The 18443-nt window shown below is 40.6% G+C and overlaps 1 protein-coding gene across 14 annotated transcripts in view; it reads right to left on the bottom strand.

The window, feature by feature from the left end:
• Positions 1-18443, bottom strand: part of NCOR1 (nuclear receptor corepressor 1) — a 159439-nt gene that overhangs the window by 25001 nt on the left and 115995 nt on the right. For 9 of the 14 annotated variants that reach the window (XM_029928085.1, XM_029928086.1, XM_029928096.1 and 6 more), the window contains 9 exons: positions 17610-17805; positions 12028-12201; positions 11137-11297; positions 6495-6615; positions 6295-6396; positions 5859-5959; positions 3586-3754; positions 1624-1764; positions 275-358 (listed from right to left, as the gene is read on the bottom strand). In XM_029928085.1, the coding sequence (XP_029783945.1) occupies positions 275-358; positions 1624-1764; positions 3586-3754; positions 5859-5959; positions 6295-6396; positions 6495-6615; positions 11137-11297; positions 12028-12201; positions 17610-17805 (1249 nt within the window). The remainder of the gene's footprint in view (positions 1-274; positions 359-1623; positions 1765-3585; positions 3755-5858; positions 5960-6294; positions 6397-6494; positions 6616-11136; positions 11298-12027; positions 12202-17609; positions 17806-18443) is intronic. The other 5 variants (XM_029928094.1, XM_029928099.1, XM_029928095.1 and 2 more) reach the window with 2 other exon arrangements.

The raw sequence follows: 18443 nt of genomic DNA, 5'->3' as shown, positions 1-18443 counted from the left end.
TTTTTGGGGGGTTGTTCAACATTTAATACATTTGTTTATCACATTCAGAGAATGGTTCTTCCCTAATAAAGGTGTCTCTATTCAAAGATAGGCAACTATCAATTCAAATAAACTATATAGCCCAGAAACAGAAGAGTTAAAATCAAGACTTAAATATCTAATATTTCAAAAGGGAAGATACTTGCAAAGCAGGTTTCATGCACTGCAAATTAACGTCAAACTACTTTGCCAATGATGCCATCACGAATAAAAGCCAAAACAAGCAATAGTTTACCCTGCATTATGGAACCAGACAGCACAGTCCTTTCTTTGAGGTCAGAATGAGGGCTTCCCCTGGGTAATGCTCGGCATATCAGTCCTGATAAAACAAGAAAGCAATTCAAGTATTAAACACGATGTGTATTTCAATTTTCCCATACTTTATACTGACCAGAGTATATACTTTTGGAGAGAGATCGCCTTAAATTTGTGAGCTATTTAGAAGGGTATAGTGGGAAAGATAAAAGCTGGACATACCCAACATGACCTAATCTGTTCCTTTATAAATGTTCTCCTAAATAGAAAACAGCCCCAGAAGACATCTATTATAAGTCAAAGAGGAAAGAAAGGCACTTCAAAGCTAAATCTAAAATCCCAACACCTTTCTCCAGGTGAGAGGGCACACAGACAGGCGGAGAATCACCGTCGAGCTCTGAACTAGCCCTCTGAGAAAGGGAAAACGTGGAAGACAGGCACCTCACAGAGAGGCAAAATACACGAATGAAAATATGCGAATCAAAATGAAAGCTGTAAATAACCTCTTAAAAAGTTTCACATCAGATCAGAAAAAAATTTGACTCAAGGACTGGAAATAACCACATGCATTTGCCCTAAAATAAAGGGAACTGAGATTTTTTTTTTTTTTTAATATAGAGAGACTCCAGCTCTTACACAATTACACAGTACTGCTGCGATTAAGGACTCCTTACCCAATTTTCAGTATTTGACCTAGACTGACATGAACCCCTTGAGGCAGGTTAAGATTGAAAGGAAGTGAGTCATTAACAAAACGGAATCACAGCGATCATGTACGCCGTGTATCGTGTGTGCCGTGTGTGGTCGGCACAGGGCTGGACGCCGGTCCCTAACCTCACACAACGGGAACTACAATCCCTGAACTCAGAAGATGAAGCCTGTGCGGAGAAATTCATCAGGAAAGGGTGCAGCTGCAATTCAAGCACAGGTCTCGTTCTGTTCTCCCACCGGAACAAGGACCAAGTTTGCACAATGAACTTTACATTTTCCAAACGACTTAGCCCTAGCAGTGATAATCTTCAAATTACAGTATTCAAAAGTTACCTGTGATGAGACGATGATGTTTAACTTTTACTCCCTCCCCTATCATGTACTTGATGTATATGTAGATATGAATATAAACTTAAATATACTAAAAAGCATGTTAATATAAGGTATTAATTACACTTCACATTATTAATTTAATAACATATTGATGTTTCATTTATATATTAATATGAATATAAATCTCAGGTAGAAATAACAGAGACTGAATACAACCTAACCCAGGCATGCAAATTTGCTATACAAAATTAAATGTATCTAAATAATGTTCTGGAAACATTTTACCCTCTAGCGGTGCTGACACGGGAGACTCCCGCATCGACAACCCTTGCTTTATATTTCCTTCCACTGACTCATAGCTTCTTTTTAAACTGATTTCATGAGCTGTTCTTGGACTCCTTGTCCCTTCTCGGGCATTCTTAATATCTGTAAAATATAGAAACAAGAATTGTTCAGAGCCCAAGGCTTCTACAATAAATCAGTTATCTTAGTTTCATAGTCTATATTATAAAAATAATAACAATACAACTAGTCAACTTACAACATACTACTGTGTGGATGATATTTAGGAACTTTCTTTTCATTAATTCAAATATATTGGAGTGCCAGGCATAAGCTAGGCTTGCAGAGGTTACCAAATTAAGCCCCTCCCCTTAAGAGACACCCAATTGTGGTGGATGTAGATAAAGTACTAGGGAGGTGCTGGAGAGCAGGGTCCTGTGAGAACAGTGTGGGCAGTGGGGGGAACCTACCACTTAAAAGGCTCTGATGAGGCTGCCTAGAAGTCCTGTGCCAGCTGAGAACTGGCGGGCAAGTAGGAGTTGCTTCAAGTCAGAGGTAAAGGGAGGAGGAGGTGGCACAGGCCAAGGGAACAGTGAGCACACAGACCCCCAAGGTGAGAAACAGTGGGGCATTCACTGTGGGGGGCGGGGCTGGGAGGGAGAGTGAAAAGCTGGCAGAGCCAGTGGGGGGAGGGGAAAGGGAGGAAGGGAACAGCCTGGGAGAGGAGCCGGCAGCAGATGGTGGAGGGAGATTAAGCCAAGGGAAGGGGCTGACAGTGACCTTAAAGCAATGAAGAGTCAAGGAGATGATGTGATACAGTTCTGAATATGGGCTACGGCTAATACGGGCGGCTGCCGCGTCATCCCGGTGAAAGGTGGTGGTGGAGGTTGGCAAGAGAGAAATGAATGGACTCCAGAGAACTCAGAAAAGAGAATGGAAACAACTTATGACTGACTGGAGGGGAAAGAGAAGGTGTCCTGGATGACATCCAAATTTCTGGCTTAGGCAATGTCCATTAATGTCTTCCTCCAGAAGCAGAATGTAAGTCAGTGTACGCCAGAAATGTTGAAACAAGAGAGGAGGAAGGAAAGAAGACGGCCACCTTGTTTTACTTCAGGCACTGTGTGCCGGCACACCTTCTGTCTCCATACTCCAAGAGAAAGAGAAAGCATGACTAAGGACTGCTCAGATCACAAAAACAGTTGCAAACGGGAACTCAAAGCCAGTCCCTGGCGGTGATACCATAACTGAATCACTGTTGTAACATTAATGAGAAAATATAACCTAAGAATACATCTAAAGAAAATGTTTACACAGAGATTAAAATAGTTTTATATAAGAGGAATTTAAATTCAATACTCTTTCCAGGATTATCAGGCTAGTATCTACTCCCTAATTCCTTTTTTCTTTTAAGTTGAGAGACAGAGAGACAGCGGGTGAGGGAGGGCGGGAGGGACAATGTGAGAGAGAGGGAGAGACAGAATTCCAAAAAAGGCTCCACTCAGCACAGAGCCTGATGAAAGGCTCGATCCTATGGATTGTGAGATCATGACCTGAGCCCAAATCAAGAGTCGGACATTCAACCAACTGAGCCACCCCTACTCACTACGACTTAATGCATAAAACAGAAACCCCTTTCAGATAAAAGTGATTCTACTAAAGTGAAACAAAAGATGATTTTCTTAGGCTAAATCGACTGGCCACAGTTGATGTTAGCTACCACTTACAGAACCACTTACTCTAAGGGCTCTCCACGGTTTATCATTTTTCATTGGCCGTCTCCATCTGAGTTCAATTTTCACACAAGTTCCATGAGAAGGTACTACTGTTAACCCCTTCTACAGAGATTAAACTTGGGCTCAGAAAGGAAAACTTACTCCCCCAAGCAGGTATGTGGGCAGCCAGCGTCCATGATTTTAGTCACACGTCACAGTACTGTCTTCGGAGTACAGGCACCATACTTACTATCATATGATAAGATGTGTCCACTTTTGCCTTCATAAATAACATGACCTTTTGATGCAGCTTCCTCTCTTCCCTTCTCAGGACTGCTCTCTTCAATGGGCATTCTAGAAATGGTTCCCTTCACCAGAGCCTCAGTTGGTATAGCAGCCTGTGACAGAGCTGGGGTGCCCTGCCATCAAATCAAACACAAACACCCAGGTTTAGAAGAAACACGCGTTACTCAGAAAACAACCTACCACACTGAAAGATCAAACTGTATCTTCAAAGAAGAAAGGGCAAAGATAGAAGAGGAAACCATACATTAAGTTTTTATGAACATGAAATACTGTACCTTTGTGTTCCTGAACCCTGCCTTACAAAACTTAAAACATGGACAGGTATATATTAGTCAAATCAGTTTTCTTCCCCACCTTGAAGTCAAACCTCTTAACATTCAGGGGGGGGGAAAATCTGTCTTAAGACCTAAAATAATGCAAATATAATACTTTTTTTTTTCAAAATGTCTAATAAAAAAGATAATAAATAAAGTTTCAAATTTAGAGTCAGAGTCTACAACTTGCTCTCACATTGTGATAAGAGGGAAAAAGAACTTGCAGTTCCCAAACTGTCTGCCTTCTGGTCACCACCGGGGGACCTGGGGGGCAGGAACGACAGAATCTGATCCTTCCAGTCTGTCATGTGGACTCAGTCTAGGCCACATCATCTGAATTTTCACCATAACTGGGTAGTCCTCTTCAAGATGGCCTATGGCTGTGGTTCTTTCTAAGCCTTCCTGTAAGCAGCAAACCTTTCCCTCCAGCAAAATCATTCATGGCACCTAGAGTGTAGAACACTGGGTTGAAATGAAAAGTGGCAGGCCCAGATCTAGCCCACTCCCACATTTAGTGTCCCTAAAACTCTAGCGAGGACAATCTGAAACCACACGCTTAGGGCAAGAAGAAAGACAAGAACAAAGCATCTACTTGTATGGCCATTCAATGAGCTTGGTAGTAAACATCTGAAAATTCTTAACGCCCACTTCCGAAGTGCTCACGTGGACAGACTGGTTTGAAAATAAACAGAAAAGCCTAGCCTCTTCCGATCCAGTTCACTCTGTCTTCCTACCCACAGCTTGGTTACCAGAGTGAAAATGAAGAAGAGATAATAATATGCATAAGCCATTCATTTCTCTTCTGTTGCTACTAAAGTATTTGCGTATTCTGAAAACTAATTTCAAGGGAATGTACAGTTTGGTCAAATTTAGGAGATGTGAAGAGTTAATCTGTAACTTTCTAGATCACTACACCATATGGTCTAAAAACCACGTCTCAGAGTCCTTGGGGCATCTTGATAAAATGGAGATTCTGCTTCAGTATCTTAAGTGGGGACTAAAATTTCTTCTTTATTCTAACAAGCTCCCAAGAGATGCTGGTGCTCTAGGGCACAGTCCCGGGGCAAGGTTCTCTGCAGGACACCCAGCAGAATCCCTGCGGGGAAGGAACACCCAACTGGCCCCGCCTCCCCCAGCAGAGGCTTCATTTACATGCCTAACCCTTTGGCTCCTCTAAAGCTGCTGGCCCAAGACAAGGAAGAACAGAACAGAAATCCTGTGACCGGTTCAAAATGCAAAAACATCTGTTTACAATCATTTCCCAAAAAAGAATTTTCCCTTCCCAGATCTACAAGAAGCAAGAGGCTAATGACTTACACTTCAAACTAAAATTAACCTCTAATGGAGTAAACGAAAGACCTTTTCCTAAAGAAAGCTGGCAACTTATTTAACCTAAAATTGGAAGAAGATACTTGACTTGGGGCGCTTTTTAATCAACATCCTCCACATCTCCCGGGTTAGCACTGGTTTCTAGTGAGGCGGCTTATATGCCAGGGCGGCAGACCTTCTTTTTCACGGGGGGCAGAGGTGAGCAAATAATTTATAAGGATTGGCTTCTCCATTTCTCTTTAAGCTGAACACATGGTAGAAGCTTTGCCAGGAAGACAATAAGAACGACATCAATCAAAAGTTGTTTCTTTTGCCAATTTGCAAATTACTGACCTTTTCAAGTGACCTGCAGAATAGATAATATAGCTCGTGGTCAAAAGGATCACAGTAATGTCTTTCCGCAGACAGTTTTATAGATTTGGGCTTATTACCACTGAGATCCAGTCCCGTAACCCAGAACAACAAACAACTTCATCACAAAACTACACTGCTGGAAAAGCCAGAGCTCTTGCAACCCGACTTCTAGTTTTCTCACTAGCTCTTGGCCAGGATCTCAGAAACAGTCACAGCTAACCTGAGTGATGGAGCCCCGCAGGCATGGGATGCCTTCCACGGCGATTTTGCTGCTTGGAGTTCCCCGAGTTATACTTCCTTCCTGAATGGCTCCTGGAGTACCTGAAGAAAAGCAAAATTATTAGCAACTTACACCTTCTGCCTGCAAACAAACAAACATCAGGCCCATCCCTGGAGGAGGGCCGAGAGGAGGAAAGAGCAGCATAAAGAGGAGAGTTGGGTTTTACTGAAATGCACTTTTAAAGTAACACTGCGGTTCTTAAAAAGGATTACTAAAATATGGAGTTTCAGAGGTTTAAAGTATTTTTATACAGAAAGAAAAATTTAGAATGTAAAGGTTCTAACTTAAAAACCCGTAATGAAATCATATTAACGACTTGCTTTAATAAATTTATTGGAAGAAAAGTTTAATATTTCTGCCAACCAGCATATTTTACCTCTGACCACTCCTTCGTGTTGTGCCCTGACCAATAAACCTTCAGGCTGGGAGTTCTGGCTCCGGGGAGAAAATTCTTCCTGCTTGATGTAGGGCACAGCAGCTGCGGGCCAAGCCAAGAGACACGTGCAGAGGTCAAGAGCTGACCCACGAGCGGGACGCTACAGATGCAGGGACCATTGGGAGTGTTTCCTCACTGACCTGATTTGGCAGATTCCTGTTGTCGCGGCAATCCGAGAGAGATCGAGCCCACTGAGGGCTTAGCTGTTTCTTGGGTGTAGGAAGTCTGATTATGAGAAGTCAAGTAAGTGCCAGGTGTTCCCTAAAAATAATTTTTAAAGACTAAAATAACATTGTCTTTTCACAAGGTCAACAATAAATTTAATGCTTGTGTTTCTGTTTATAAAAATTTACACCCCCACTGCCCAAAGTCAAGAACAGGTTATTTGCAAAGCAAGAGAATCCTTATCATAGACTGCCTACATTAAAAATATTTTTAAAAGGAGCAAGATCAGTCTTCTGAAGTCAGCATAAATTTCATGTCAATAATGATATTTACTGTTAACAAATTACATAAACAAAGCGCTTAACAATATACTCAAAACATAAGCTACTATTATGAACAATATTCATTCCTCTTAAAAATGCTATAGGACACTGACATCAGTGAAAACTAAGAGTAAGGACTTCTGAAAACTCTCCCCCATAAAAACGAGAAAACCAGTAAAAATTGTAAAAAACAAAAACAAACAAAAAAACACCCCAAAACAAAAACAAAGACAAAAAACTTTTAATCTAGAAATTGACCAAAGGATTGTGGAAATCTGAGTGCATCTGTTTAAGAAAACTAGCAGAGTCTAGGTAAGAACAGTGAGCTTTGACTTGAACTTGTTCTGTTTCCTCTCTCACATATTCCCTGCCAAGCTCAGTGGCAGCAGTGAAAATCAACAGCCCTCAATCATGGTGAAAACCATCGGCCTGGCAGCCAACAGAGGGGAAAGAACAGGGCTGAGCTCCTTAAAAGCCTCATTCCCAGATAATTTATTATTTGTTTTGGTTCTCTGGAAGACCCATTTGGAAGGCTGTCTTTGTTTTTTTGTTAAGTTTATTTACTTTTGAGAGAGAGAGACAGAGCACAAAGGAGGGGCAGAGAAAGAGGGAGACACAGAATCCGAAGTAGGCTCCAGACTCTGAGCTGCCAGCACAGAGCCCAATGTGGAGCTCAAACAGCTCAAACTCACAAACTGTGAGATCATGACCTGAGCTCAACAGACTGAGCCACCAAGGCTGTCTTTACTGATCTGACTATGGTGGGGAAGGAGGTGCATGCTTATCAAAAACTATCAGAGTCAAAGGAAATTCCTCCCTGCTTGGGGCAGTAGATAACCACAAGGGCTAATAAGAGGCTAACCAAAAACTTTTAAAGGAAAAGCCTAGGAATAAGATGTTCAAAGGGGATCTGAACACTCCAACATATTCCTAAGGATCTAGAAGGCCATGTACAAGGGTGTGCAGATGCCTGGGGAAGACCTGGGAAGGCTTGAGTTCTCAGCTCCGGCTGGCCTTTAAAGTCTGTGAAAGCAGGAAGTGAAGACTAAGGCGGAGTTGTCAGGTGCCCGGCTGAATGTCGAAGGGTTGACCCAACACACACACAGAGCGCCACTCAGTAGACTGGGACACTTCCTCATTCTAGGCACTGAAGTCGTCTGTCATTAGCTGGCCACCAGGTGAACCAAAGAGAAACTTCAAGAGCCACACAAGTCACAAGAACACAGACTTTACATTCAGAAAAGTCACAAAGCAAACACCAACACAAACCAATGGCAACAACAGCAAACCCCAGGGAGAAAGGAAAATCTGATTTCCACAGGTGCCACATTCTATTATGTAAAATACCCAGTTTTTAGCCAAAAATTACAAGAGACAAGAAAGTATGATCTACACATGGGGTGGGAGGGGGGGCGGGAGCAATGAATAAAAACTGTCCCTGGGCTTTAGACTTGTAGAAAAAGTTTATTATTATCATTAACCAGCTATTTTAAGTATGTTCAAAGAACTACAAGGAATCAGGCAGAAAGAACTAAAGAAAAGTATGAAAATGTCTCCCCATACAAAGAATATCAACAAAAAGAAATCATAAAAGAAGAACTGTACAGAATTTCTAAAGTTGAAAAGTACAAAAACTAGAGGGGAGAAAAAAATCCTCTCCACAGACTAAGAATACAAAGAAACATCTTCAGCCTGATCAAAGGCACCTATGAAAAGTCTACAGATCACACACCTACCGGTGAAATACGGAATGCCTCCTCCTAAAATGGGCAACAGAAAGGCATATCCTCTTCACCACTTCTCTTAAGCATTGTACTAAAAGTTCTACCCCAGCCTGATCAATAGGGAAGAAAAAGAAACGGCATACGGACTGGAAAGGAAGAAGTAAAACTGTCTTGATTTGCAGATGACACACTCCCATAGATAATCCTAAGAAATCTGCCCCCACTCCAAAAAAACACAAAACACCCTACTAAAAGCAACTAAGGGCATACTGCAGGAGATAGCGTGAAGGTAGAAAAACCAATTTGTTTTTAATTTACTAGTAAGACTGGGAAATGAAATTTTGAAAAATACTATTTATCAAAACACAAACACATTACAAATAATTGAGTAACTGAAAATAAATCTAGCAAAACCTCTACAGTGAAAACTATGAAATACTGTTGAGAAATTAAAGACCTAAAAAATGGAAAAATAAACATGTTCATCGATTAGAAGACTCAATATTCTCAAGATCTTCATTTCTGTCCCAAAATAATCTACAGATTTAAGGCAACCCCTACCATAATCCCAGCAGAATTTTTTTTGTCAAAGCTGACCTTTCTAATTCAGTTGGAAATATCAAAGCCATAGAAGAGCCCCAGCAAAATCTTGAAAAATAAAAGCCCTTACAAAGACTCATAGCACATGATTTCCGGACTTATTCAGAAAGCTGCAACAATCACAACTGTGGTACTAATAAAAGGATGGGCAGGTAGACCAGCCGAACAGACCAAATATAGAGCCACGTCATTTTTGACAAAGGCACTAACTAAAGCAACCAAATAGTAGAAAGAAAAGATTTTTTAGCCAATGTTACACGAACTGTAAATCCAAACAGATGGATGAACGCTGACCTCACATTGCACATCAAAATTAATGTGACATGGATCACGGACCTAAATGTAAAAGCCAAAACAATAAAGCTTTCAGAAGAAAGCATCCAAGAATATCTCCACAACCTTGAGGCAGGCAAAGATTTCCTGAGGTGGTGGGGGGAGAACTCATGATAGAGAAAAAAATTTATATAGGGACCTCATCAAAATTTCAAATTTCTGCTGATCGAAACACACCAGTAAAACACTGAAGCCTCAAAGAAGAGAAAAAATGTTAATACGTAACAGAGACCTTTCATCACAATATGTAAAGAACTACAATCTACTAACCAAAACAACTGATTAAAAACAGACAGTAAGACAGTCACTTCACAATCAGATGCCTAAATGACCAATAAATATACAAAAAAGCACTCAACATCATTTGTTGTCAGGGACATGCAAACCAGAGCCACCATGAAATATTATATACCCCCTAATAAAACTAAGATAAATAAAGACCGCCATGCAAATGAAGCCAACATGAAGGCTTACACATCAGGGGTAGCGGTGTAAAACTGGAGACCCACTCTGGAAAATTATAAAGTAAAACATAACATATATCCAGCAATTCCACTCTCAGGGGAAAACAAATTTTTATAAAGAGCCCAGTATAATGTTCTTATCAGCTTTATTCACCACACCCAAGAACTAGAAACAGCTCAACAAGAGAATGGATAAACAAACCAGTATGTTCACACAATGCAGTATTATTTGGCAATATAAAAAAACTACTGATTACAGAAATCCTTGGATGAATCCCTAAGGTTGTTATCTTAAATTAAAGAAGACAGACACAGTAGAGTACATACTGTATGCGTCCATTTACATGAAGGTCTAGGAAAGGCAAAGCTAATCTATGCCAGTAGAAAAACTGTGATTGCTTCAGGCCGAAGGGACGAGAGAAAACTTTCTGGAGTGACGAAATGGTTCTATAACCTGACAGGGGTGTGGTCACTGCTGGTCCTGCACATTCATCAAAACTTTACAACCATTAAGAGAAGAGCAGATTTGGAGCACCTGCATGGCTCAATCAGTTAAGCATCCGACTTCAGCTCAGGTCATGATCTCATGGATTGTGAGTTCAAGCCCCACCTCAGGCTCTGTGTTGACAGTTTGGAGGTTGGAGCCTTCTTCAGATTCTATGTCTCCTTCTCTGTCTCTCTGCCCTTCCCCACCCACGCTATGTCTCTCTCTCTCTCTCTCTCAAAAATAAACAAACATTAAAAAAATGTTTTTTAATAAATAATACCATATTACAAAAGTGTAATACACCAGAAAAAAAAACAAGAAAGATACAATGACCCAAGTCCGAATGAGTGAGGCTTACCAATCATCCACGATTTAGTATTTAGAGCCTCTGTCATAGTGAGTCAACACATATTTGAGTCCATGAAAAGATTCCTCTTTTACCTACGCTACACTCAGCGTCAGGGCACAGAAGTGCCTTGCAGAAGTCAAACCAGACGCTGTGCCACAGCCACTCACTCTGCGCACCCAACGTGCACAAACCTCCTGTGCGTGGCGTGGAGTATGGTGACCGCCACATTTTCTGGTCGTGGCCTCTTCATATACAGATTTTTATTTAAGACTCAGACAAATTAGTGACAGAAAGCAATCCTCAACAGAAATCTCCTGGGAAGAGAAGGCATTGTTACCTGTGAGATGGAGCCTCCCAGGATGAAAGACGGTTTTTCGGAAGCCACCGTGGTTTTGGAGGACGGGATAAGGGGAGGAGGGGGCCTCGTGGGTCGCGTTGTCGGGAGCCGGACCGCTTCGGGGAGATTAGTTATCACTTGGTGTGGAGCAGGCTGCAGGACTTTCAAAGGGAAGAAGAAGAAGATTTCAAACAGCCCATTTCGTAGTTTGCAACACTCCACTATCTCAGTCATTCCTGAACGTTTAAAGCACAAATTGAATTTGGAGTGCAAGATGAGGCTGAAGATGAACACTTCTATTCTAAATTTCTCTTACATTTGAATTAAAGCCATATACACACTCAGGTCACACATGGTATTCGGGAGGCTGAAATATTCAACTCCCTGTCAAACCGGAGCTTCCAAGCTGATGTTCATTTCAAGCTATTTTTGCTTAGCATAGGCAAATGGCAATCTTTATAATCCTGTCTCTCTCTCCATTGCTCTTTGGACCTGCTTCTTACGAGCAGCTGATGCTGCAACTGTGGAGAACACACAGACACAACTGACAACCAGCCGTATGCCCCCTTTTACATCCTGCAGAATTTGAGCAACATTCACGGGTTCTGGCTCTCACAGACTCGGCCATCTCTTGCGGTGGGGGAGGGGATCTCAAGATTTTTCAGAAGTACAGGTACTCGTAACAGGAAAGCCAGTCAATGTCACAGTGGACATGCGTCAACACCGACTTCCCAGTGGCCCCGGTAAATCTCAACTGAGTACAACTGATGAAGGGATGTAGAGAAGCCAGAAGGTACTTCTGAACCGGGAAGGACATGTCCTGGAAACCACCCGTGTGTAGCACCGATAGGTAGATGGCCGGCAGCCACTGCGCAGAGGAACAATATTTACCTGGCGGGGCACTATAGCGTGCTGCACTCCTATCAGGCTGTGGAGCGGCTGCACTGACTTCTCTCGGAGAGAGCCTACACGGTGACGCTGACCTGGCTGCGGTCCCGTGCATCTGTGCCTCCTGTTCGAGGGCACGTGTGACCTCAGCACAGGGCATATAGGCGACTGATTTTCCTATGAAAGTTAAAGTTATCAAAATAAGGGAGGAACCCCAAATGAAAATAGTAAGTGTGAAAGGACCAAGCCCACACCATCCAGGGGCAGATCTGACTACACACTAATAAATTAAAATCTAAAATTCCTGGGGGGAATCCACCCACACAGAGGCGACATCTGTGTATGCACCAGGACCTAATAAAGTCCTAAAAAACTCAGTTATGATTTTTCCCCTTAAAGGACAAAGTATTCCTTTTCTTCTCAATAGGAAAATTAGCATTTTCACATGCAATAAAGATCACAACAGGCAAACCTCAGATTATCCAGTCATTCTGTGAATTCAAGTCTTGCTTAAATTAGTCAGATCTCTGAGAATTTCAACTCTTATAGTTAGCCTGTTGAAACCCACCACTTAACAGTCAGAAAAATAAATTAGAAATTGAAGTCTTCCAAAAGATGCAGATCAAACTAATCCAAAAAACCTACAGAAGATTATAAAACTATGAATTTTACTATAATAATGCTAATAAAAATTACTCTGTATGATTTACCTCTACATTAAGCATAAAAAAAACCCTTAAGCATTTCAATGGGTACATCAGATATGCAGTCACATTAATATTTTAAAATACATATAATTATATAGACTTTTTTTTCCTTTTTAAAATGAAACTGATGCTCTAATCTTAGAAAATCAGAAAAGTACAAAGAAGAAAGTGAAAATCATCTATAACCCAAACCACTTAGATTTGGGGTATTTCAATGACTGCCAGAACAAATTCCTATTCATTTTATTACTCCTTTGCTTACCTAGTCTTACCCATTTAGTCTTCGAGGTAAATCTAAATTTAAAATCATTCTGAGCAGTTCTTCTCCAAACAAAACGTCACTGGAATTTTCATTAGACTTGCACTGAATTTATGAATGCAGGAAACCTGACATTCCATAATAATGCATTTCCGAAATGAGACATCTAGACTTTCTTGTAGGTCTTTTCTATACATTCCTTGTTAAAAATTATTTGTAGATATGTTACATTTTGTTGCTAGGAAAACCATCTTTAATATGCATGGTTTACATATATAACTGATTACTGCAGATATATAGGAAAGCTACAGATTCCTGTATATCATTTTTTTCCTCAGAAACTTAATGAACTTTCCTTTTCACTCTAATAACTTTTCAGTTGATTTTTTAAAGCTTTCTAGGTAATCTTATCCTGTGATAAATAATCTGTCTTCTCCCTTTGAACAGCTACACTTATTTTTTTATTCCTTTTTTCTTTACTGAACTATAGGAGGTAGTGATAGTTCCTATCCAAAGAGAAGGTCTCTAGCATGTCATTATTAAGATGATTTATGATTGATTTATAATAGAGATTCATTAGCACAAGGCATAAAGAGTCCTCTGGCTTATGGAGAGGTTTTTAGAACTAGAAACGATCACAGTAATCAGCTACTACTACATATGTCCTTCAGTGGGGAGCCTGCGTGATTCAGTGAGTTAAGTATTTGACTCTTGATTTCAGCTCAGGTCTGATTTCACGGATCATGAGTTCGGGCCCTGTGTTGGGCTCTGCAGGGACAGTGCAGAGCCTGCTTGGGATTCTCTCTCTCCCTCTCTTTCTCCCCCTTCCTTGTGGGCGCACACTCTCACTCTCTCAAAATAAATAAACTTTTAAAAATTGTATGTACTTCAGAAAAAGACAAATATATGATTTCTCTCATGTGGAATTTAAGACACAAAACAGATGAACATATGGCAAGGTGGGGCGCGAGAAGAAAAGGAAACAAACCACAGAGACTGAATGATACAGACCAAACCAACGGCTGATGGAGGGAGATGGTGGAAGATGGGCTAGATGGGTGACAGGTGCTAGGGAGGACACTTGTGATGAGCACTGGTTGTTGTATTTAAGTGATGAATCACCGAATTCTACTCCTGAAGCCAAATTGCACTGTATGTTAATAATTTAATTTTGTAAAAAGTATGTACTATGTGATTATATCAATTATCTCACCAAGCCCTCGTGACCAATGAGATTATTAATAGGAATTCATAGATCAGGAAACTGAAGATCAAAAAAAAAAAAAAAAAAAAGTCACACCATATTGCCCAACCAAGGTCACAGTACCAGGGATTTTTCAAAAGCAGTGTAAGCCTGACTCCGAGATCTAACCACATGGCAAAAATGGCTCCCTGAAGCACTGGGTGTTGAATTTCAGATGCCTCTGGGGTACCCCCATCGAGATGACGGGACTCTTCCCTTCTTAGACATATTAATAAAATAAATTAGATTAAGTGTCCTAATAAACCAACTTAAAAAGAAAATCATGTCTTCCTTTCTAGAGAATTTAGCAGCACAGTGTATTATAAATTCTATGTGATTATTTTGTCACTTCCAAAAAAGTTGACGATTATGTGGAAATTATTTTGTCATGGAACTGTCAAAGAAAAAGTGGAAATTTAGATGATCAATTCTAAATTTAGGTTCTAAATACATGTTTTAAATCATCATGTACTCAGGGCTGAAAAAAAAGAAACTAACAAAATAAACAGACTAGATTCAGCTGCACAGATGCATTAACTCTTAATTGGATTGAACTGATCTTGTTAAACAGCCCTGGAAATTCAATTTTAACTCTCTCTACATGTGTGTGTTTGAGCTCCTCCACTACAGGAAAAAGGCTTCAAACTAAAGCAGTGGTCGGCCTGGGGTCCCTGGGACCTGGAAACAAGAGCTCTCAAGGTTCCCCAAGCTCTTCTGCAGGTGGAAAGGCTTAAACCACCTCCGGTAAATCCAACAGCTGGACAAGGGGCACCATCTGTTACTTTCTAAGTGAGACCATGAGAGTCAAAACCATGGTCCTCGTCCAAGTGGACTGTACCAGTATGGTGATTGTTGATAATGTTAAATCCACATTCTCACTGTTACTTACCATTCTATATTCTATGATGTAGCATTAAAGACATTTATATCAAACATGCTGCATACAAGCAATTAAACTGCAAATATACAATTACATAAGGGGACATATAAATATAAGGGAAATTATCCTTTACACTGAACTATGAATAACTATCAATTTAGGAGAATCTTCAGGTACTTGGTTAACAAATTACTGGATGAACATACTAGGTAGATGAGCTAAAACAAAACTTAACCTTGGGACAAAATGTATCAACTGCCCTTATTTCTAGGGTCGCCTAGAAACAAGCTATGTCATATTAATAAGCATGTTGGTATCATATTAACCAAAAATATAATTACAATGTGGTTTTAAGACCACTGCACTATGATTAAAACTCAGGATACCATTCTGACCTACACTGCATGGATTACTGTGACTGACCACAGAGAAATGCAGTTCACAGTTTAGAGTCTCAGAAGTTGGGCTCTAGCCTGATTTAGTCTCTCCAACTTCCAAATACAACCCAATTGGTAAAGCAGATCAAGAGAAGATATTGAGGTCCTAAAGTAACTATATGGTATACACATTAGAATGATCTAGCTATTACTAACTAAAAATAAAATTCAGCTTTAGCATGAATTTGGCAAATATCATTTGAATGTTATTTCTTCTAGGTTTTAATTCTTCCTCGCAGCATTTATTTGAAATCATGTCTGCAAGGAATGCAGTGACAGACTTTTAAATTACTCTGTGATCTTTCTCACTCTCATCATGACAGACTCTCTCGTAATCGGACTGCTCAAAAGATAAGCGCTTCTGCTAAGTCCATTTATACTCTAGTTCATTTAACTCATTCCTTCAACATGTAATTACTGAGTCAGCAACTGAGTATTCCCTACACCCAATATACTAAAGGCCCTCAAATCATTAACGTTTTTACCTTCAATGAAGGAATATTTATTTAGCACCTATTATACACCCAGCCTTGCTAGGTGTTATTTTTACTAGCATAAGATTTATACTTAAAACATTAGCAATCTTATATTTAGAACTCTAACATTAGAGGCTCAGTGCACCATATGAATAATAACTCGATCATTTCAGTACCACAGCTCCTATTTTATATTAAATAGACCTTGGCATTTATATTAAATAGCATGGCATTCGACAGCTAATTGCTCTTACTTATTTGTATGAGGTACTGCAAAGAGTCTTATATCCTAAGCATACTATAGTACGTAGTTGGTAAGTCAACTGTCAACCAGAACATATGTGCCATTTCCTAACCATGCCAGATGAATGTGTTGAAATTTAGAAATCACTCCCCTCTCCCCCTTTTAAAGAAACTAACTGTATCTATCATGCACAACTAAAAAGAGCATGCACAGGGGCACCTGACTGGCTCGGTCAGTGGAACGTGCAACTCTTGATCTTGGGGTTGTGAGTTCAAGCCCTATGTTGGGTGTAGAGATTACATAAAAATTAAAAAATCTTATGAAAAAATAAAAGAGGGGCCTGGGTAGCTCAGTCAGTTAAGCGTCTGACTTCGGTTTAGGTTACGATCTCGCAGTTCACGAGTTCGAGCCCCGCGTCGGGCTCTGTGCTGACAGCTCTGAGCCTGGAGCCTGCTTCGGATTCTGTGTCTCCCTCTCTCTCCCTGCCCCTCCCCTACTCATGCTCTCTCTCTCAAAAATAAACATAAAAAAATTTTTAAAAAGCATGCACAACTCAAATCTATCACTTGAAATAACAATGACATAAAAATAACACCACCTTCAACAGTGTCTATTATGGCCGTGTGTATACTAGTGCACTAATTATTATTATAAAGTATATATTACGGCATATAATATTACATAAAAAACATTGCTGGACCATGTGTTACAAAACAATACTGACTACTGATTCTTAAGCGTTGTAATCGCAGCTAGGGAGAAAGAGAGATAGACAGACAGACAGTAGGTAAATAGACAAGCAGGTAGATAGATATAATAGATAAACAGATTGATTTATAACTTGCACTTTATAGATGAGAGAAGTAAAAGTCAGAAGACTGAAGGGACCTGTCCCTGGCCAAACACCTGGTAAATGCCAGGATGAGGGCCGAGTCAGGATCTGACTGGCACCATACATTACACAAAGTTGTCCTCAGAGGATCTGAGGATCTGCTGTCACATGTGACCCGCCTGGAGGACAGGATAACAATTCCCACTAACTCTGAAAATTCAGATGAGTAAGGCAGAAAGAATGGCTTTTACAGTCTGCCAGCATAGAGATAAATATCAGAAAATTCATATTAACAAAAACCATTAAAAATGTTACTGCCATCCGTTAAGTAGTCAATAATACAAACATGCCTCAACTGTCTGAGGTCAATTTGAAGGGATTCTATGTGTTGGGGCAAGAGAAATAAAGCAATTGACATGCTGATAAACTACAAAGCATGAAGACCCACTCTGGAGCATGGTTTTGGTTCCCCTCAGAAAAGTGCTTTGTGACGACATCTCTGCCTACCTTCCCACTCTCTGTTCGGACTCTTAGCGGTGCCACACGGACTTGTGGAACTTCTACATTCCAAATCTATCTGTTCTTGCCTCTGTCGCTGTTCTTCCAGGAGTGCGGACTCATGCATTGCTTTAATGTGTCGCTGGTACAGGGCATAGCCGCTCACTGGGGTTCCAATGGGTATATTACATGGGGTACAGGAAACCTACAGAAGGAAAAAAAAAATCTAAATATGCCAGTGACCAACATAACAACAACGCTGTTGCAGATAATGCTTATTTCCGTAACATACTGGTTGATAGGATGTTGCCATTTTTTTAAACGTTTATATTTGAGAGAGAGAAAGAGATAGAGTGCAGGTGGCAGAGGGGCAGAGAGAGGGGGAGGCTCAGAATCCGAAGCAGACTCCAGGCTCTGAGCTGTCAGCACAGAGCCCAACATGGGGCTCAAACCCACAAGCTGTGAGATCAGGACCTCAGTCAAAGTCGGACGTTTAACCGACTGAGCGAGCACCCAGGTGCCCCGGATTTTGCCATTTTTTAATCAAAATAATCTTCAAGTGTGATGCTTAAAATGCTGGACATTTTACTATCAGAACTGAACATAATAGCAAATCACAAAAGAGGGCACCTGGGTGGCTCAGGTGGGTAACAGTCCGACTTCATCTCAGGTCATGATCTCATGGTTCATGGATTCTGGCCCAGGTCGGCCTCTGTGCTGACAGCTTAGAGCCTGAAGTCTGCTTCAGATCCTGTATCTCCCTCTCTCTGTCCCTCTCCCCTTGCACACTGTCTCTCTCTCACTCTTAAAGATAAATAAACACTTGACCAAAAAAAAAAAAAA

This window comes from Suricata suricatta, chromosome 17 (genome assembly GCF_006229205.1).
Source record: "Suricata suricatta isolate VVHF042 chromosome 17, meerkat_22Aug2017_6uvM2_HiC, whole genome shotgun sequence".
Taxonomy (NCBI): Eukaryota; Metazoa; Chordata; class Mammalia; order Carnivora; family Herpestidae; genus Suricata; species Suricata suricatta.
Note: the sequence above shows the minus strand (reverse complement) of the source record. Positions and strands in the feature narration are given on the sequence as shown.